The sequence below is a fragment of the Talpa occidentalis genome, unplaced genomic scaffold, assembly GCF_014898055.3.
Source record: "Talpa occidentalis isolate TD23 unplaced genomic scaffold, MPIMG_talOcc4v2.1 talOcc4.8, whole genome shotgun sequence".
NCBI classification, from domain to species: domain Eukaryota; kingdom Metazoa; phylum Chordata; class Mammalia; order Eulipotyphla; family Talpidae; genus Talpa; species Talpa occidentalis.
In genome coordinates, this window is record NW_023605194.1 from 103,957,484 (window position 1) to 103,979,097 (window position 21,614).

Here is a 21,614-nt window from a genome sequence, read left to right on the forward strand (position 1 = left end):
GGACAATCATATGCTGAAGAATAGAATTGGACTTGTAGCATTGAACTTAATGAAGTATATACACATGTTGCTTTTTAATGATGCACTTCTGAAAATTACACTATGTTATAATGCAATGTTACTTTAACAAAAATGATAATATATTAAAAATCCTTGCCTGTGAAAAATCTTTTGTAATACATATATCTAGGAGAATATATACAAATTATGTTCAATATATACCGATTTATGAAGACCTAGTACAATTCAATAAAGAACAAAAAGTACAGCTAAATCTAATTTTACATAATGGGCAATAAATGTGAATACGTACTTCTCCAAAGAAGATATATGAATGATGAATAAGCATATCAAGAGGTAATCAACATTGCTAGTCATCAGAGAATGGAGAAAGTAAAAACAAAACACCAAATGTTGCAAAACGTGTAGAGCAACTGGGTCTTCCGAATCTCTCAAGAGGGAGCGTGACCATTTGCAAAAGGCTCTGGCTCTTACAAAGTTCACTGTGTATGTAGCCTGTGGCCTAGCAACTCAGCTGCTTTGTATCCTCACAAGCTATATGAAAATGCGTGTTCACATAAAGACTTGGGAAGCAATATTTATAGCAGATTCAGTGCTAACAGCTCAAAACTTGAAATAATCTAAACATCTGTCAAAAGAAGACGAGATAGTGTTGTGCTCATACAATTGAGTATCACCCAGCAATAAGATAACAATGAATTACAGGTGCACACAAATACTTGGATGACTCCATAAATCATTATATTATATAAAGGAAGATAGATACAAAACTATAAATAGTCTGTTGTTCCAAGTGTATAAAGTTCAAGAATATATGAAATTTATCTATGGTGACAACCATCAGAGCAAAATTTTATTGGGTTGGGGTGAAGATGGTGTGGAAGGGAAATTATTTATATTTCCTTTGAGATAAGTGATCACTTCTGTACACACTCATCAATACTCACAGAATTATGTGCCTAAATCTGCAGTTAGTTGTAAATTTTACTTTCATTAAAATACAAAACGGTGGGGGTTTGATTCTGAGTGCTGGACTGGTTGAAATGCCAGCAGAGCTGCAGAAATTCAGGGACTTCCCTGGTGAGTCGGTGCCCATCTGACCTACTGAATGAAGCTGCTGGCGATCCTCAGCCCTATTTTAGAATGTTGTCTGCTTTTTCCCCTCCATTTTTTCCTTTCCCACAGAAAATAAGACCTTTAATGGAGTAATTCCTCACTTCATCCCAACCCGGTGAAAAGCAAGAAATTATCAGAGGAATTTACTCCTTTAAGACTCAATAAACATATAATTATTTGTTGAATGAGTGATAACATGTTTCCTTCTAGAGAGTTCTGAGCTTGCAGGTAATTTTAACTAAAACAAATCAGAGATGGTGTCATGATATCACATGACATCACATGACATGATATCACACTCCTCACTGGGCATTGTGTATCCAGTGGTGTGGCCATAACTTTGCTCTTTTCTCCTTCTTGTCTCACTGTTTTGACTCCCGGTTTGATCCAGTCTCTCCCAGAGGCTGACACTTATTTCCAGGACCTATTAGTACCACCAGTCCCTTGCACGTGACTGTTGCTCTGGACTCCCCAGCTTCTGCTTTAGACTTTGTCTGATGCAGATTCATCCACTGATCTTCCAGGCATTTTGGAATCCATGACCCACTCCTTGGAACCCCAATTTTCTTTCAGTCTATCTCTGACAGGAGAAAACAGAATTGGAGTGGAGGAAGATAGGAGAAAGAAACTGATGAGAAGGATATGGAGTTAGAATAGCAAACTCGTTAGAAGAAATGATGTGCATTTGTTTAATGCTATAACTTCTCTGCAAGGTTAGCATAACTACTGCACAGTCATGTAACTATCTAAGAAAGTGCTGGCAAGAAAGTGTATTCTGTAAGAGTTGGTGACTAAATCAGCCTCAAGACTGGCACTAATGGCAAAGTTGTTCAAAGTAATGCTCAGCTATGTTTGCATTAAAGTTGTACCACACCGCAACATTGACAGTTCCAAGGTTCCATTTATAGTCTCTAATTATAGCCCTGAAAAATGACTGGTAGAATCAGTTATTCTTTTTAAAAAATAGTCTAGCACTCGTGACTACAATCATCTGTTTTCTTTTGTCTTGGAATATAATGACAATTATAAACAATTCTCACGAGGGTCCTCATAGGTAATGAATGTCTCCATCTAGTTATAGACTTTTGAGCTAAACACCAAAAAGTAAATATAAAAGCCTTACCTTGGAGACAAACCAGATTTGTATAATTCTTGTGGAACATTTGAGGTCATCAGCTATTAAGTATACCATATCTGTCCATTTGTGAGGTTTTCCTGCCTTTCACAAAAACCATTGAAGCAATTGTTTAAATGGGATTGTGTTTAATAAGTAGGAAGTTTTTGTTTCCAGTAAATTTTTTCCTAGAACAAAAAGAAGAAATTCTTTAGCGTCAAATTTTTCATATCACTTCATTGAACCTAAAATTACATTATCTCTTTTCCCTTAAATCCTGGTACAGAACCCAATATGGTTCATGTGATGGGATCCAGATATTACAGATCTATTTGGACAGATGGTATTTGGTTCTAACTTAATAAACACAGTGCACTCAGCAGTCCCCACCCCCAGCTATGTACCTCAAATCCACTTGTCTCTCTTCCTCAATTGCATTCTCAAAACAAGATTCTGATTTTCTTCTATCAGAGAACAGAAATGATTTCGCGGTCAGTCAGCATGTCCTTAGAGGCTGATCACAACTTACTCTGCCTTATGAGATGACACTAATCATTTTTAAGTGTGTTGATGTTCAAAATGACAAGCACCCATCTGATATGTGTCATTTGTAATAATCAACTGTGAGGAAAAGGGCTTATACTCACCCAGGAGTTGGATATTTTTTAACCTACATAGATTCAAAGGATTTTTATTCACATTCTCCAGTGCATTCCCTTTCTCTTCTCATCCCACCTCACCCACAGTCTACTAATAGTGACTTCTGTCGCAGCAGTAATTGGACCTATATGTCATAAGGGAACAGGCTAGTTGTCACAGCGCAATGGCTGGGTATTCTACCCACAGTGTACGACACTAGATGATAGTGTACATCAGGGAGATTCCTTTGTTTGTAATTAAACATACACACACACTTACTTTTTTATTTACAACATATAACAAGAAGGGCAAAAAATAAAAGTCTTGCCTGCCATTTTACACCCTTATTTCTCTTGAATGCAGCCCTATTCATGTGTTTGTTATTTTAATGTGAAGCACATGTCTATGTCATGCTCAACTACATGGTGTTTGGCAACTAATTAGTAGTTTGTGCATAATTGTTTTTTTTTATTTTCTTAGGTTTATTTTTATTATTTTTGAGGTAACATTGGTTTACAACACTATACATGATTTAGGGGACTAGATTCTCACCTTCTCAGGTGTACATTAAAACACCACTCTCCCCCACCAAAGCACCCATATCCCTCTACCATAGGCTGAAGGTCCCTCCTTTGTTCCTAAACCCCCTCCCCGTCTAGTAGCCTCAATTCTTGCAAGTAGTTTTTTAAAGCGTTTCCATCTTGGCCATCACTTATTCATAAGGGAAAGTAGACTCAGTTTTTCATTTTCACCTCCTTTCATTCAGTTACACACTCAGAAATTATCAAGAAAGAATCGGAGCTGCAGAAAGCAGGTGATTGTTCTAACCTGCAGTCTATCATTCCTACAATCTCTTCCAGACCCAGGAGAACATGCAGTTTGTGGATCTGACCAGTGTCCCAAAGAAGAAAAAAGGTAAATGATCTAACAGACCCATGTCTCCTATAAACCCTCACAAACCAATCCTCAGTAATTGTTTAATAAATTTCCTGCCACCACTTAAGTCATAAGATGTAATGAAAAGCTCACATCTCCACCATTTTTGTGTTGTTCTTTACATTCTGTTTTTTAAGGAAAAGAAACGCTGTATCAAGAGCTTATCTTTCATCATCAACTTCAAATTTTTAAACACTATTTTCTCCTGAACTATCATTTCCTTTGCTCAACAGGAGAAGCTAACCCAGATTTACATTCTTCTGTGGTTTTCAGAACATTGTTTACATTTTGGCATAATTCTTTCTTCCTCCATTCCAATCAATCTACCACGGAGGGGTGGGGAGGGGAGTTCAAATTAAACTTTATTCCTCAGTGCACCTGTACTAATAGGGCAGTTTTATTGAATATCTTTAATACATTGGCCTTGATAACCAAAGAAAAAGAGTAAAGATACCATCAATGAGCATCACTGCAACTTGAAAGAACCCAAGGAAATACTGCAAAGGACAGGATGAGGTTGAAACTAGAAATTACACTATTTGGACAAGTCTCAAGATTGTTATATCACCTGATGGAAATTAAACACCAAATCTCCCTACCATGTGCACCTCTGTGTCTTAGGGACCAGAAACCTAAGAATTACATTTTCTCCAAATTCTTACCTACAAGTCTTGAGTTATACTCCACAAATGAGAGTGATGCAGAGATCACGAGTCCACATAGGGATCCCTTGCTAATTATGTGAATAACTTTAATGCCTCCCCAAACTCAAAACCAATCTAACAAACACACATTTTGCTGGACTCCTGTATAGCTAAAACCTTACTTTCCACAAATTGTATGACAAAGTTTATGGTTTTTAACCTTATAGCTCTATCTTCAAATCCTGACTCTAATGTCTACTTGACTCCTAAATTCAATTTCTTTGATGGATATTTACTGAGCACTCATTTTTTTTTTAACCTGGTACCACAATAATGAAGACATGACGTCCCTGACCTCATATGCATGAAACCTAGCAGTGAAGATTGGAAAAAGAGAAATTGCAAAGAATAAAACATACAAACAGTGAAGATGACTGGTCTTCCAGCCATAAAACAATTTTAAATTCATAGTAAGAATAATGAAGAAACATTGGAAAGTGTTCACCAATGAGTGATTTGATAAAACTGGGGTTTTTGAAAATTCACTCTGGCTAGTGGTTAAAAGTTTGAATGAAATGCAATGAGACATAGCGAGACCAGTTAGGAAGCTGCATAGTAAAGCTTATCAGGTATAATAGTGGTGTAAAGTGATAAGTGTAGCCTGAACTAAGATAAAAGCCACAAGAAAAAAAGTGAATTGATTCAAGAAACAGCTAGGAATTGTAATAAAATGTGGGAAGCAATTGGACATGTAATAAAGAGACAGAAGGGTTAAGGGTGACTCAAGAGTGTAAGATTTTTGAGAACTGGATGGACAGCAGGGGCATGATAAGGAAAGGGAATACAGGAATACAAAATAAAGTGGGGTAGGATGTGGACCATCTTGGCAGGTTCTGTGTTAGACGTGCTGGATTTGATTTGCTGGTAAGATACGCATGTGGACTCTTGACTCTTGACAGAGATACAGGATTGAAATTCAGAAGAAAGGTCTGATCTGAAAATAAAGAGTCAGGAATTGTCAGAATATGGATTACAGTTACAGACATAGGGATGTTCGTGTATGAATGGAATGACAGCTAGACTGGAGCCACCATTATTTCCTTTCTTAAATTTCATTACAGTCTTATTTTCTCATTTTGGAGAGCAATTCTAATATAAAATATCACACAATTTCCTTAATTTTCCAAATTCTTTTTATTGCAATAGATAAAATCACTAACCATACATATTAATGAATTAAAAGAATTCAAACATATATATATATATTAATGGGATCATAATCTGGAGTCTAATTGCTACTATAGCAAGTGATATAGTAGCATACACATTTCCTACAGTGTGCGATTTTCCAAGAAGGAAAAAAGAAAATCTACATATTAAACAGCTTAAGCAAAGCAACCACTATTTAAAAGACAAAAAGCTGCTTTTTTGGATGGTTATGTGAAGTCCAACAGAATACTGAATACTTCAATTATATGATATATTACAAATATACATTTTTAATTTTTAGTTCTTAATCAGTCTTCTACCTAATCTAACTTCTGTTATTGTCATTCATTTTCAGTATTCCAAAGTCAGTGAACTTTAAGACCAGTCTTTATTTCTCAGATGGCAGTTATTCAATAGGAGTCACAGTATAAATTTAAATATATCCATAAAATGAAAGTTTATAATGTTTATAACTAAATGTAATATTATCATTGAATTTATTTAACATTTAAGGAATGTATTAAAAATTCAGTCACTTTCAAATATGAGATTGCCATAAAACTTCTTTACCAGCATCCAAAGCAGCACAGCTATTTCAACATCTCCATTGTTTTTCATGAACATTGTAGGGTTTTAAGCATCTTTGGTTGGGTACCATTTAAATAAAAATTACATTCATAAAATCATTAAATGAAAAATACTATAGCATCTATATCCCATTATTTATATGTAAAATTTTACTATGTATATATTCATAAGTTATCAAAAATATAGCTAATTATTTTGAGAAAAGAGTAATTTATGTTGCAATTGCTCCAAATAGAACATTTGCAAAGTGGAACAAATCCAATGTTTTTAATATTCCTTACCAGATGGGTTTCATTTTCATGAAATTATATTGTTGTATTAATTATGAATAGGTCCATGAAAGATGAATTTCAAAAAAATAACACTATGATGTTCTGTGAACATATTACAGCTAGTTATCTGTGCAAAACATTCTTACAAATAAACACAAAATGTTAAAAATGCCACAAAAATAGTTTCTAATAGATTGAAATTTTAGTGAAGACAAAGTGAGTTCCAAGCTGGGAATAATGCATGTTCAAAAAGTTGTAACACCTATCGATACTTCTAAGTATTGAGTTGTATGCTTACTTGTTACTTAAATAGTATCTACATAAGCATGACAACTTAAAACAAGAAGTTAAATGATGGTTACTTTTCTATCTGAGAAGTTCAACTTTCAGTTCTGAGTTGCAGAAACTTGTCAGTAAACATGCATTTGGTTTTAAGAACAAAAGCTTTAAAAAACATCCTACTTGAGTACTAAGGATTTTCCCCATCATTTGCCAAAATATTAGTTACATAGGAAATTTCCATTTACTTCCTTGACATCATTCAAGTAGTCAGTAACACTTACCTGCAGCTTTTCCTGATGGGTTTAGTCTCTAAGAAGCAATAAACAACTAGGCTACATTGAGGAAGAGTCTGCTATAGCTCCATAGGAAAACTGATGTTTGGTGGGTTGTTTTTTTTTTTTACCAGAGGCAGGGGGAAGGAGGTGCTGGGGGGCAGCAAATTGCACATCATTCTCAATCTACATTCTGATGTGATTTGAAAGTCAACTTACTTCCCCTACCCCACCCCACCCCCCACAAACACACACCCCTTTAGCAATGCTGATAATGCCAATTCTTTGTCCAGGTTTCCCTGATTCTGGGAAACAGTGAAAAGCAACTCTCTCTGCTTGTATTTGTAATTCAACCCATCATCCAAGCAACTGTACTTTGCTTTGTTGCCATATTTTTGTCTATGAATATTTTTACCTAGGCTCTACCAACCAGTTTTCCATGAATTACAAACCGCAGATGCTTCCATTCAGATGCTTTTTTTCTTCCTGTAAATGGGAAATCAGGATGCACCTGCAAGCTTCTCAACTAGAGGTCTAGGTCTGGGGGGAACCCACCCAGAGTTCTGCTCGGGCACTTCCTTAGACATTGGCAGCCTCTGTAAAGGAGTCATTGGGGCCATTGCTCTTTTTGACCTCCAGGTTCTTTTTAGCCTTGAATGTCACGGACACCTCGGAGTGGATGGCGTCCAACCTCTGCTCGCAGCGGAAGGCAGAGAGGAAAGCCTTTCTGTAGTTGCTGTTCATCCAGCCATAGAGAAGGGGGTTGGCAAAGGTGGAGCACATGGCAATGATGTGGAACACGGTGAAGATGAGTTTGTACTCCTTCAGGTCCAGCACTTGGCTGTCAATGTCAACGGCAAGCTGGAAGGCGTGGAGTGGCAACCAGCTGACCGCAAACACCACCACCACGCACACCAGCATTTTGGTGGTTTTCTGCCTTCGCTGGTGGTAGTGGTCATTAGTAGCGACGGGGCTGACGTGATTCTTAAGTTTACTCCAGATACGAGCGTAGGAAAAAGATATTATGCCCAGAGGCAAAACATAGAGGATTAATAAGGATGAAAGGCTGTAGACAGTGCCGTAGATACTTGTCTCCTCACCAGGCCACTTCTCAGTGCAGGCCACAATCTCAAAGTCGGGAATAATCTCAATCAATGAATACTCCCGGAAGATGGCCAGGGGGCTTGCCAGCAAGGCACTGATGCCCCAGGCCAAGCCGATAATCAGAAAGCTGATTCGCTTGGAGATCTTGCTCTCCAGGTGGTAGACGATACAACGATGACGATCCAGGGCGATGACCGTCAAGGTGATGGTGGACACCTGGACTGCCAGACCCTGGGCATAGGGTACGAGGTGGCACAGGACAGGGCCCATTTTCCACTCCCCCATTAAGGTGTAGGTGAGAGTGAATGGCAAGCACAGGGTGTTCACCAGAAGGTCTGCCACGGCCAGATTGGCAATGAAAAAGTTTGTTACTGTGCGCATGCTCTTGAATTTGATTACCACGTGGATCACCAAGGAGTTGCCAATGACCCCCAGCAAGATGATGGAGCAATAGGCCAATATGAGAACCACCTGTACCTCGATCAGCTTGGTGCTGTCTATCAGCTCTGGCTCCGGGTCATGGCCCAGCGCCCCTCTAGGAGTGGTCTGCCCTGAGCCATATGGTTCCACCTTCGTTTCTTCCACTGTCTGGTTCTCATCAGAATCTGCACCTATTGGGCCCATTTTCAGCAATTAGCATAAGAATCTACAATTAAAAAAATAAATAAATATGAGACAAGGAAACTGCAAGGGTGAATAAAGAAATATCACAAATGAGCTGACTTCATTTTGGTTGGGGCTGAAAAGATTCATCCTCTGATACCTTAAATTTCACATCACATAACATTCTAATCAAGCAGCGCCTTTAATATGTCTATTCACAAATATGGAGGAATTAAATAAGCCCTTGCAACATAAATCACAATGATAGAATGTAATATCTATCCTTCATTATAGATGTAATTCCAATGTGAAGGCTACTAAATTGTCCAGTCCAATATATGATGGATATTAGAAACTTTATCAATTAATTTTATAACTGTTATAAATTCACCAAATTAATTTTAAGGTAGATAAAGTTGCCTCAATAGCTTGAACCTTTCAAATTTATAAATAGTGCAACAAATGTTACATAGAAGAGACAAAAATTAAAACCCTTTGCCTGGTATCTGGACTTTGGGAGTATAAAATATCCAAAAGAAATGGTGTAGATTCAGTTTCACAGCTATCTTTTCTAGTATAGGAGTTAATCTTTTTTTTAAAAAAAAAGGTATCCTGCATGAAACAGCTACTTCCCTGGAAGATCTGAAATAAAATTCCTACCTAAAATTCAGCAGAATCTTGCAGAGCTGATGTATGAGAAAACATGTTCAAATCTGATCTGATCTACATCTCTTCCTGACCCCAAAATATAAATGTTTGGACACTTTTATTTCTCAATGGTCCTCTCCAGGCTTTTCCTCCTGCAGCTCTACTCTATTTAATACTATCCCTGGGGACTAAGCCACTGAAAGTCAAAAATAAACCAGGTGCCCCTCCAGGGCCTGTTCATCACCTTTAGCCCCATATTTAAGATAATAGTCAGAGGGGTCTCCTATGTATCTGCCACCATGATCCTCTTCTTGTCATTTCTACATTAGTTTTGTTCTCAGAGTCTTACCATAATTACCCTAATAGTCTAACTTCCCTGACTTTTCTCCTGCTTCCATTCACTCACTTCACTAAGCCTGGGCATGGCTGCACCACCATGATGCTTGCACTTAAATCTGACTTCAGCAAGCATCTAAAAACCTGTGCAGCATTTTTCATTTTTGCACAATGTATGCATCTTGGTTATAGTCTCCATACAATTCCCACCCCCCTACACCCTTGTTTTGCTCCTACTCCCTCCTCCCCCACTGTAGTGTGTCTCTGGCTTATGGTTGCTTATTGATTTTGATTTTTACTTTATTATAATTAGTCTTTTTCCTGGTCCCTTATTTAGGTTTTCTAAATTCCTGCTATGAGTGAGACCATAAAATAATAATTTAAAAAATTAATACTAAAAAAAAAAAAAAAAAACATGTGCAGGAACCAGGATTTGTGCTGGGAACAAGACAACAGGAAGCGCTCTACTTTAGGGCTCTTATATTTTACTGGCCAGAGTCGACTCCATTAAAATGGTCTTTCTGAAATTCAAATGTGATTATATCATTTCCCCAACCTCCAGATTTCTTAAAACAATATAACATGTTGGCTTCTGATATAAAGTTTCCATTTCCAGTCTGTAAAAATGTTGAGAGCCTAACATCATAGAAATAGTTCCTTTTGAATACATACCTCATACTGAAAAAGGCTGCTGCCATTAATTTGGAATCTTCCTTAAATGAGTTTGTGTTTAATTCACCAGGCTGGCATCTTCCTACACGGGCAGGTGAGTCACCTTTGTTCCACCCACAGGCAAAGCCTGGGGGAACTGCAACCCCCAGACCCCATTCCTCACCCTTCCTTGCTCCATCCTGGTCTGCACCACAGGAAGCTGACTTTGCAGACTGTGTGCGACCTCCCAGGTCACTGATGCTGGCTGTTGCTGACCAATGGAGGCTCAGGTGGGTAATTAGAGGGCCTGAGGAAGGGAGAAGCCATTGTATTCTACTCCCAACTCTCCCCTCTGGGTAGAGCCTCAGCAGCCCTCTGTGAAGGCTTCTCACAGGACTGACCTGCGGTGATCCTGTTTCCAATGAAGGGTGTAGGTCCTTGGAGGGGGGGTGGCTTTGGTCAAATTGCTCCTCCCAGTGTCCCCCTAGTTGTGGGTAGTAATAACTCCCAGCCTCTTGTTAAATCCCTGGTGACCCCAACAGCCCCTGCTTGCTTCCTGTAACCAGTTTTCTGCCTTTAATTTCTTCTCTTCGACTTGCTTGAATCGGTGGTTTTGCATGATCTGCTGATAACATGCATAATGCAGTCATCGATTTGCTCTCCCAACAAAGGTTCCCGCACACCAGACTGAGAGCACTGAATCTAGAAGAAAATCCCCACTCCATGGTATGTGAATCAGTATTGCTCCTGATGCACCCCTGTCCCCCTCTGTTCATCACTCCCACATCTCCCTACATGTCTTATGCTCTGGTCAGACTGAACTACTCCAATTTCAGCAGCACATTAGGCTTTCATGTGTCTCCCTGCTCTGAACTGGGGAGCCTCTCAGCTACCTGAACAACCATCCACGGTTGCTCACCATCCATGCTGCCAGTAGCTCATGTTCCTTCCAGCTGCTCCCCTGCAAACACCCCACCAACCCGTCTCTTTGAGGACAGAGGATGTTCCCACTCTGGCTTAATCCTTAGCACAGCATCCAACACAACATTTCTTCAATAAAACAAATATGAAACTAAGGGAAAACATAATTTACTGAATAATTAAGGTAGCAAAACCCAAATTAATAATTTTCTCCTTCCTTTCTTGAAGATAATTGCCTATCCAGGATTTCTTGCTCCAATATGATATCCTTGTGCTTATATACTTGTTAATCAGGTAACCAACTGTACCACAGAGTTGTCCCAAGATTCATTTAAAATCAATCCCTGTTTAGAACAGTAAAATAGTATCCACCATAAGGAAAACTTCTCTTTCAAGGTCTCTCTCTCTCTCTCTCTCATAAGGTCCATACTACAGACAAATATTTCCACAAACTTGTGTATTTCCCTCCCTGATATATTCTAGATCCCTTTGCATAAATTTCATATAGAACATTCCAAGGAGCCCAGATCCTCTTCTGCATTTGCCTCCATTCCTCAGTAATTAGAGAAAAAGGAAAGTAATCAATTTAATCTTGGAGCGTATATTTGTTAGGGCCAACCATTTCCCTTAGACTAAGAAAAACACTGATATGACCATCGCTCAGTCAATTCTGACCAGTCATTAATAGAATTAATAAGACCCCTCCAAGAGGTCTGAGTTCGAGGTTTGCAGCAAACTAAATTGAGAGTATGTCTGAGACAGAAGCACATTTGGAGTCTATTCAATTTTTTAACTTAGTTTGCTTTTTCTTTTCAGCCCCATGTTCTTAATTTCAAAGCCCCTTTTCTCTGCAGGCACTTCTCTGCAGGAACAGTTATTGATTTCCAGGCTGTTAGTAGGTGGACAAATAGCTGTTCTCAAGCACAGGGCTGGCCTCCAGCAGGACAGAACATTACCCAGTGAATGCAACACTTTATGACTGCACTTCTGGAAAAGTGGAAGGGAGAAGAAGTGTACCTGGAGGGCGTTGAGATTTTCAAAGCTCAAAAACACAAAAATTAAAAGATAAATTGACAAGGGAAAAACTCTTTTCTTGAGATAAGCCAAAAGGAGGCATTCACATTGTGCAAGACATTTAAGGAGAACTGAACAAGTGATCTTTAGAGTCTGTTATAGAAATATTTCCTTGTAGAGTAGGAAAATGGCTTCAGGGTTTATTTTTTTCAGAGATTCAAAGAATTTCAAATGATCTGAGTGGGAAACATCTGAAGCTGGGACTACATATTTAAATGTGTGGGGCTTTTTGAAACAATGCCCTTATTGTCACAGGTTAGCCTTAGTAAGACTTAACATGTTATCAATTGCAAATCCTTCCAGAAATTAAAAAAAAAAAAAATTCCCCAAATCTCACCCTCCCCCTTCACTCACTTGTTAATGGGAGAAGGGGGGAGAATTGGGGTGTGGATATCCAAGAATGCTACATACCAGACTTATCTGCTTATCTAATAAGCAGAAAGTTGAAAAGATTCACCGAAGGGCTTGGGACTGTCCCTCTCCCTGGATTTAGCTCTGGCCTTTCTTTGAAAAAAGCATCATCTATTTCATATCATTGACTTGAGATGTTGTGTCCCCACAGCCAAAAGTTTTAAAACTTTTCCTTTTGCCTCCTTCCTGTCCACCATATGTTCCTACCAGTGGGTGATTCCTTCTGGTGGAAAACCAGTGAGTGCTTAGATGAGCATCTATTATTGAACAGTTTTGATAATCCACTATGAGCTTCTGCTTTACACAGATGTTTGATTTTTAAAGAAGAGGCAGAATAATATAAAAATATGATAAAAACTTGCTGTTCTGAAAAGATCATGGTCTCTTTCTGAGAAGGGTCAAGAAAATAGTCCAGATTCTTCAGTAGAAAAGGAAAATTCTGGAGAAAATAAATGGAGGTGTCACCCCCACCCCAAGCCCCACCTTTGGCCTAAATGAGGGTGAAAACGAGGTCTCTCTTCACACACCCGGAACACTTCTTTAGGGGTTATTCTCCTTCCCAGAGGGTGAATCAGAGTTAGGATTTTGACTTACTGATCCGGTCCGGTCCTCTCGTTCGTGCTGAGATGTGGATGCAAGATGTGTGCAGCCCTTGAGTCCGATGAGTATCTGGTCGTCTGGCCCAGAGAGGGCACTGCAAGTTCCCCCAGGCAAGTCCAGTTAGGTCCGCTCAGCGAGATCAGGGCGACCCAAAGAGCCTGGAGAGCAGCGGGGCGCCCCACAGTCCAGTCCTCAGCGCTGGGAGGCAGGTGCGGCGGGGCTCTGCACCCACCTGCGATCAAGCGCACTCCGCGGGCGCGCAGCGCGGTGCAGAGGTGCAGGGGGTGAGCGGGTGAGGCTGGGGGGTTCCCGGGGGGCGGGGCGGGGTGCACGGGGAAAGCGAACCCCCCTCACCAAGAAAAGAAAAAGGGGCAGAGGATAGGGGCGCTATGGCCCCCCACCGGAGAGGGCTGGATGGGACGTTTCCGTGGCGAAGGAGCAGGGGCCAATGGGCACCGGCCCTTGGTCCCGGGGGCTTGGAAGCCCGAACAGAGGAACCGTACTAGGCGCCTTGGGGGTGCCCACTACCACCAGCTACCACTGCCCAGCTCCCTGGAAGCCCCGAAGTTGGATAGTCTGCACCAGTTCTACCTCTTTTCTCTCCACGAACCCCTCCCTGTGCCTTCCCCTCCCGAGTTTCACGAGAGGTGGCGCTCAGAGGACCGAGCCCGGACTCCGACCCGGGTTCTCCAAACGCCCGCGGCACTGGCTACAGAGGCAGCTCGGCCGAGGGGCTGCGCACCCCGCGCCGCGGGGGAGCCGGGACCTGGCGCTGGCGGGGGGCGGACCTGAGCTCGAGTCCCGCGCCGGCGGGCGGAGAAAACCCCTCCACTCCTCCGGGGAGTTGCTTCCTCTTTTCGCTCGCGCGAGCCCAAGTGCAGAGCTGGAGGCGCGCAGAAGCCGGGCACAGCGGCGGCCGCACGGAGGACCAAGCCCTGGCGCCCGCGGCCGGGGCTGGAGCGCAGGGCGCTGGTGCCACTCGACGGGGCGGTGGTCGCGTCCCAACGAGAAGGTAAAGCGAGTTCAGGTCCATGTGGCCACCATCAGCAAGACCCTGAGCAGGTTTCTGCTGACAGCTTACAAGTTGGTGGGCACAGAATCCGATGAAAAGTGGGCGCAGCTTGTTTGGCGCGCGCTCTGGCGAGGCAGCAGCTAGAACAGAAAGAGGAAAACAGGCTCACAAATACCACTCGCTTTCTCTAGTTAAGTGACTTCTTGGGTGGCGACCCAAACCCCTCGAGGCGCGCCGAGCGCGTGCCGCTGGGGTGTCTCACCTGCCTGCTGGTGGCGATGCCCTCGGCTGCCAGCCAGGCTGAGCTAGCAGACTGGAACAAAACAGGTGGTGGAGTCAGTCAGCAGAGCAGAGGGACCTGTTTCCTCGGCAGCCCTAGCATATCTTAATATCTGACATCCTAGATAGCTTAGCTGGAGCCATTCCTTCTAGAAGCTTAGAGCCAGCCTCTCCCCCTGCTTATTTTAAGGAGCGGCAGCAGAGCTTACCAACTAGTAGTAAACCCAAAACGTAACACTGCGGGGCGGGGGGTGGGATGTCTTTCCTCTACTATCCTCCGGGCTTTGCACACAACTTTCCTGCCGTGGCTCAGTCTTTTTACCTCTGAAAGGAGGATAGTCTTACCGATTCGCTTGGACTTTCTCTGAAATGTAAAACAAATTAAACTACCCAAAAAAATACTCTATCCGAAATACTAGTGTTACAAGAATGGGCTTCCAGTTCTGTGAGCGCTTGTCCACGCTCCAACAGCAGAGCCTGTGTAAACCATAACCTGAAATTCATCTTCAGTTCATGTAGAAGCTAAGCATCTGGGACTTTCCTAGTACCAGGAACAAAAGTAAGCAGAACTGGAAATAGCTCAGATTTTCTACACAGTTCTCTGAAAATGTTTTGTAGATTTTTTTTTACCTTGGGGAAATGTTCCTGCTCACAAATGTGTGTGCAACAGTTTTGTGCTTCTTAGCATATTTGCAACAGGAAGATTGAACTATGAATCAAGGAAAAGTGTAAGAAGGACTTGAATCAACCACCACAAAGACAAATACCCAGGAAAGCAGATAAGTGCTTCGCTTCAGAGTGATTGCTTTGGAGGACTAAACTGATTTTGCCGACGTTGATTGCACAAACCTTTTTTCTTCTTCTTCTTCTTCTTTAGAACTGGCTTTCACAACATCTTAGCAGTCATCGTACAAATATTTGTCTCACTTGCTTATGGACATGTCTGAGAAGATTCTCATAGTTCCACAGATACCTACCTACTCAGCAAGCCTAATAAGATTAGATGAACTCTTTGACTAGTGCCTTCCAATAAAATACAGAATTGGATGTGAAACTGATCCATTGAAATTAAATTTGTTGTGCATCATATTGTCAAGACTAATTTCACCATCAGCTCATAAATTTTTGCCCATTGAGGTCTAATGGACACCTTTTAATGTGCATGTACTGTGTACTGTAGTCACAATGGTCCACTCTATACATATTCTCTCAAGACACAAACAAAATTGTGGAAGTGGTTGTGAAATAAGGATTAGTCCAGATTGAAACCAGCAGGATTATTGCTGCCTGGTTTGTGGGAAACCATTTGGGTCTTCAGGCAATTCCACATGGCACCAGATATGCCTGCTGCTCTTACAGGGGAACAAACCCAGACACCCACTTGGTTGGAGTCAGTGACATGGATGCACTGACAGGCTAGGCTCTGGGGACCAACTGGGGTGGGTCCCTCAAAGTACAAATGCACACTCTTCTTTCCAAGGAGGAGACTGTTTCTCAGAATCCACTGGACGGCCCTATAAAATATTAGCTCTAATATTGTCAGATATATTTTAAGAAAAGCAAAACTTATATTCTTAAAACTCTTCCAAATTTTCAATGAAGGAATTAGTTTTTAAAAAGGTAAAAACCCATTGGGCCAGATCAGTGAAGGCCAAGATAAATAAGGAATAAGAGGGAGAGCAAAGAAGAGGGGTGTGGGTAGGGGGTGGGAGAGAGAGTGACAGATGAATAGACACCTGTACCTGGCTCATGAACTTCCATAATGGTAGATTCAGATATTAAAATGTGGTGTTTGACAACTATCTATGATAAGACTCTGCGACTCTACTTCCGTTCCCCCACCCCATAAGCCATTCCACAGTGCACATAAATATAAAAATAATACAGCCAAAGACTAATGACCAATATGTACTTTTCCACTTCTTGTTGAATAGCTGGTCCCAGTAAGACTCTGATATAAATAACTGAATAATTCAGTAGTCTATGTAGTTACAATGGAGAAATTTCACAGTTCTTCATTAAAAAGAAAAAAATTAGATAATGTCAACATAGAAGACTGTTGATGGTTATTTTTTAGATAAAGTAAACCATTATATAAATTTCCTTCAATCTAAATTCACTTTGAGAATAAGGAAACTTCCCCCAAGATGTAAATGATTTCATTGTTACTTTAATTATAGCAGCAATTTATAACCCTTTTCATAGAAGGCATAAAAGGGAAATATATATTATCGAAAACAATGCCATCCCATAGAACTTTCTGTGCTGATGGAACTGTCCTCATCTGTGCTGTCCAGTAAGGTGGCCACTAGTCACATGTGACCACTGAGTGCTTGAAATGGGACAAGTGCCACTGAGGAACTGCATTTTGAAAATTTTTAAAGCACCAAAAAAGCTAATAAGTTTGCCTACTTTGAGGAAACTCTTCTGCAAGAAAGCTAGTGTTTTATTAGTTTGAATAGGGGAAGGATTCCTGAGAGATTGTAAAGTAAAACCTCAGGCCACACTGACCTGGCTTCAATCACAGAGTGGGATAGTATGAGGCAGCTGGAATGTACAGGCTGATTCCGCAAGGAGAAAGAAATGAATTCTGTAAAGCAGGGCAACAGCTGAAAAGAAGAAATCTGAGGAAGGAAGAGAGAGGAAATCTGTCAACCCAGTAATGTAAGATAAGGCTTTTGAAGCTAATAAAACAAACCCTACTAGCAAGTCTCTAGTTAGGAAATATTGGTAATCAAACTAATTTAACAGTGTTTAGGTAGTATTTGAAACAGATTGTGGCTTTATTTAAACATTCAATAAATGTAGTTATTGTTTATCCTTAGGCATATTAGGTTCTTTTACACAAGCTTTTTTTTTAGAGCCTCAACAACTTGTAGGAAAAATTATGGAACCTAGATATCCTCATGGCCTTTTGTTTCTGACATTGATTCTCAATTGCTTATAGATCTATTGTAGATTGAATCTGTGACTACCTTTCCTTTCAGGCAGGAGATGGAACAAAGGGAGATAAGATCTGAACAGATAAGATTGAGGTTTCAGCAAGGAGACACAGGGGAAAAAGATTAGTTTCTAGAAATGTAGCTGGAAGTGTTACAAGTTCTTAAATAGTCTCCCTTTTTAAAGGCTCATAAAAAAAAATAAATAAACTAGCCAGTCTGATTATACCATACAAGGAACACTTCTACTTCATTACAAACTTGATTAATTTCTAATGCATGGGCCTGTAAATAGATGGGCAAGAAATGGTCACCGAATAGTGAATTTCACAAAACAGATAGGCTAGATTTTGTTAGCATTTCTGTGTGCAGTTTGTGTTATGAAGACAGGTGGATCATTCAGGAAAAACAACCAGTCATTCAAAGTGAAATATATGCTAAATCCTAAATTGGGCATAAATATCATTGCTATGATTTTTATTTCTATGGATTTGGAGATTTTTTGTTTTCAATTTTTAATTGCAGATTCAAAGTAATTAAGCAGGATTGTAAGCAATATAGGCACCATTTTGCTGAGATTTTTATCTCTGTGTTCATCCAAATGGATATTGAGTCTGGTAAGGGACCCAATCTGAAGGGATATTTAAATGCAAATGATTCACCCTTCAAATTTTAAAGCAGAACAAAGGAAGGGACATTTTTATGTGGAATTTAGAATTTAATCAATGCAAATTTTCATTTGATTATCAGAAACATGAACAGAAGACCCATGGCTAAAGAGGAAACATGCACCCTTTCAGAAATTTCAATTTTATTTAATAAGTGTTTATCCTTGTAGCATATAGAGACATAATTTGATATATGTTTTTTGAATCGTGCACTGAAAACAAATTTAATTTTTCTCAAAAAAGGACAAGTAAAATCAAAACTCTCTCTTATTCTAAATTGCTATTGGTATCTCTTAAGAAAAGTCAAAGACGTATATAATTTTCACATATCATTTTGGAGATGGTGAAATGGCTTAGTCAAAGTAAAAATTTTAAAACTTAAAATGAATAGCACAAGTAGAATTTAATTCCAAGCTCAGTACATAAAATCCATATAAATTTTTTGTTACTCTCTGCTCTTATGAACCCGTCTTTATCGAGTCTCTAATTTGTTGTGGACACCATGCTAGATAGTGTCCATAAGAAGATGAATTACACAGACCTGCAACTAATTGTCTCCAGTCTGTTGAAGGCATATAGACTTCTAATTAAAGAAGTACCATAAGCAGATTGAGATCTCTGGCAGACTCTGACATAATAAATTTGGAGCCATGAGAAAGAATGCTTAGTTTTTAAATGAGTGTTGTATGTGGGGAGAATCAGGAATGCCTTGTGGGGAAGTAACTACTCACTGTAAACCTAAGTCAAGGCTTTTCTTGGTTTTCGTAAGCACTAAGAGACTATTTGGTGTTGGAAATATGCTTCTCCATTGTGATAAGTAGGGTGTGTGATACAAGGCAATGTACACCCTACTAGGGAAGAGCAATCATATGTATATGCCAAAGTAAAATATTTAAACTTAAAAACATCAATCTCAGATAAGACCAATATGAATACACATCAAAGATTGATTTAATTGATTAATAAGAAGTCTTGTGCAATGGTGAAACTGAGTCAAAGTAGGCTCCCAAAGGTGAATACCAAAATAATCAGTGTAAGCAAGAATTCCAGTTAGAACTGATATGTTAGATTTAAAACTGGTTGATAGCCTGCTTGTAATAAAACTATATTTTATGGACTTTCATTTTCTGCTGGACTGAAATAATTTGCCTCTTAGCTGGGCAAAAGTCAAACTTAACATTATGTAAGTTTGCATTAAACCTGATAGAGAATGGACTCTAGTCAATAGAAAATAATGAGTCAAATTAAGCAAGTTACCTTCACCTGACAAGTGAGCAGGTCCCTACGTTCAAAAGCAATGCTCCAAACTGATGCTGACAAGCATGTATCTGCTTTTTTTACTGCTGTCTGACGCAGCAGAATTTTATGTCATCAAGCTCTTATTTTATGAAACTCATTGTGGGTTAGTAATTCAGGAATGGGGCCCTCCCTGGTGGCACAAGGGGTTAAACTTCAGCACTATGAAGCTATCAGCACCTACTGCAGCAATGAGTTTGCTCTCTGGCCAAGGAGGTGCCACACCTGGTGCAGCAGACCTCTCCTGTCTCGCCTGCTGCTCCCCTCAGCAGTATATTTCATGAGATCTGCCTGTTCTGCTCCTTACTCTGTCTCTGGTGAAGCCTCTCACCCCCCACACCTTTGGCTTGTACCTCAGGCATACAAGAGTTGGGGTACAGGCCAGAGGTGTGGGGAGTGAGAGGATTCACCAGAGACAGAGTGGGGAATAGAACAGGCAGATTGACTGAAATACACTGCTGAGGATGAGACAGGAGAGGTCTGCTTCACCATGTGGGTTTCTCTCTGGCTGGCTGGGGATTAAACTGGTGCTGCAGAGGCTGCAAATTGCTTCATAGTGCAATGCTTAACCCCTTGCGCCACCAGGGAGACCCAATAAATCTTTTAAAAAAAAAAAAAGAAATTCAAGAATGGCCCAGTTAGATGATTCATCTTGGATCCATGTGGCATCAACTGGAGATGCTGGTGCTGTGGGATTCTTTTCTGAGGTGATACCTTCATCCTCATGTCTGAATGTTGGGCTGGTTTGGCCACAGCAGCTAAGTAATTCCTCCTATTTTCCCCTGTACATGCCTGGCAGTCTCAGGGTAGGTGGGCTTATTACCTGGCTTTTGTCTTCCACTGGAGAGATGTTGCGACAGGAACTTTGTAGCCACTTTGCGGTGGGAACACGATGAGGGACACAGCTGTCATGAAGCAGGTTTGCAAGGCGAGACTCTGCTACTTGAGCAGAAGTTCTTGTGCCATTTATTGAAAACGCATAGACTAGTGAAAGCTGGTCATGCAACAATGGTATGAGGAATAGGATCCAGAGGGTGGGATAGGAATGGGGGACAAAGTTTTACGAGGGACAGGGAAAGGGACATCGTGACCATGCATCAAGAGACATTTGCGTCAGCAAAGTATGATGTTATCACAGGCAGAGTTATCTCAAGACCTCCATGGAGTTAGTCACATAATCAGGTCAACAGCGGCCTAGACATACCTGGGCCTGCCTCAAGATATGGGCTATTCACTGGAGGTAGTCCAGGCATGCTCTCCTGGAATTTGTAGATAGCAAATAGGTCACAGTTGCCCATGAGTGGCCAGCTCTTAGCCAGCTCATAGGAACCCACAGAGAGAACCTACCTAAAGAGAGTATTCTAAGAGACCCCGCAGAAACTTCAAGGCTTCTTGTGAACAAAACTTCTAAGTACCAGTACCAGAACAATTCTTCTGCTACATTCTTTCGGTGAGCCAGTCTCTGAGGGCAGGAAAAAGTGTCCTCCAGCTGTGAATGGGGTAATGACATACACATGCAGGGAGCAAGACACTCATGGTCATCACACAGCCCTTTCCCATCAACCGCGTTTGGATACGTTTCTGTTTGTTTAGTAAACCCATTCAAGAGGCACTTTTCCAGGCAAAAACAGAGGCCTCAGAAATTCTACAATGAATTTTTTCTTCTTTGACTGAAGTGGATGAAATTATCAGAGACAGAGCCTGAAAAATCTAAGTTCTTCTCTGCTAATGGAAAGCCTGAGGCAAGAATACACAATGGAAACAGAAGGGTGCTTCCAACATCTGTCCTTAGATGAACACGATCATCAGTACAAATAAACAAATTAGTAAAGAGAAAGAGTTTTTCAGTAGGAAATTTCCACCTCCAGACTGTAGCTTTAAGCAGGTTTCCCCCCATACTGATGTACTTAAAGTGAATAGTACTTGTTCTTTAAAAAAACTCTTGGTAATTAAACAGGATAACATTAACTAATAGCCAA

At 40.5% G+C, this 21,614-nt stretch overlaps 1 protein-coding gene and 1 long non-coding RNA gene across 2 annotated transcripts in view; one reads left to right on the forward strand and one right to left on the reverse strand.

Moving 5' to 3' along the window:
- Positions 1-7,341: 7,341 nt before the first annotated feature.
- Positions 7,342-14,173, reverse strand: NPY2R (neuropeptide Y receptor Y2). Its single transcript, XM_037497048.2, has 2 exons — positions 13,436-14,173; positions 7,342-8,843 (listed from the first exon to the last, which is right to left on the reverse strand). The coding sequence occupies exon 2, from the start codon at positions 8,819-8,821 to the stop codon at positions 7,673-7,675; it is 1,149 nt and encodes a 382-aa protein (XP_037352945.1). The 5' UTR covers positions 8,822-8,843; positions 13,436-14,173; the 3' UTR covers positions 7,342-7,672.
- Positions 14,174-14,401: 228 nt separating this feature from the next.
- LOC129144993 (uncharacterized) overlaps positions 14,402-21,614 on the forward strand; it is a 37,758-nt gene continuing 30,545 nt past the window's right edge. Inside the window, exon 1 of the long non-coding RNA XR_008549941.1 lies at positions 14,402-14,453. This is a non-coding gene — a long non-coding RNA (uncharacterized LOC129144993). The remainder of the gene's footprint in view (positions 14,454-21,614) is intronic.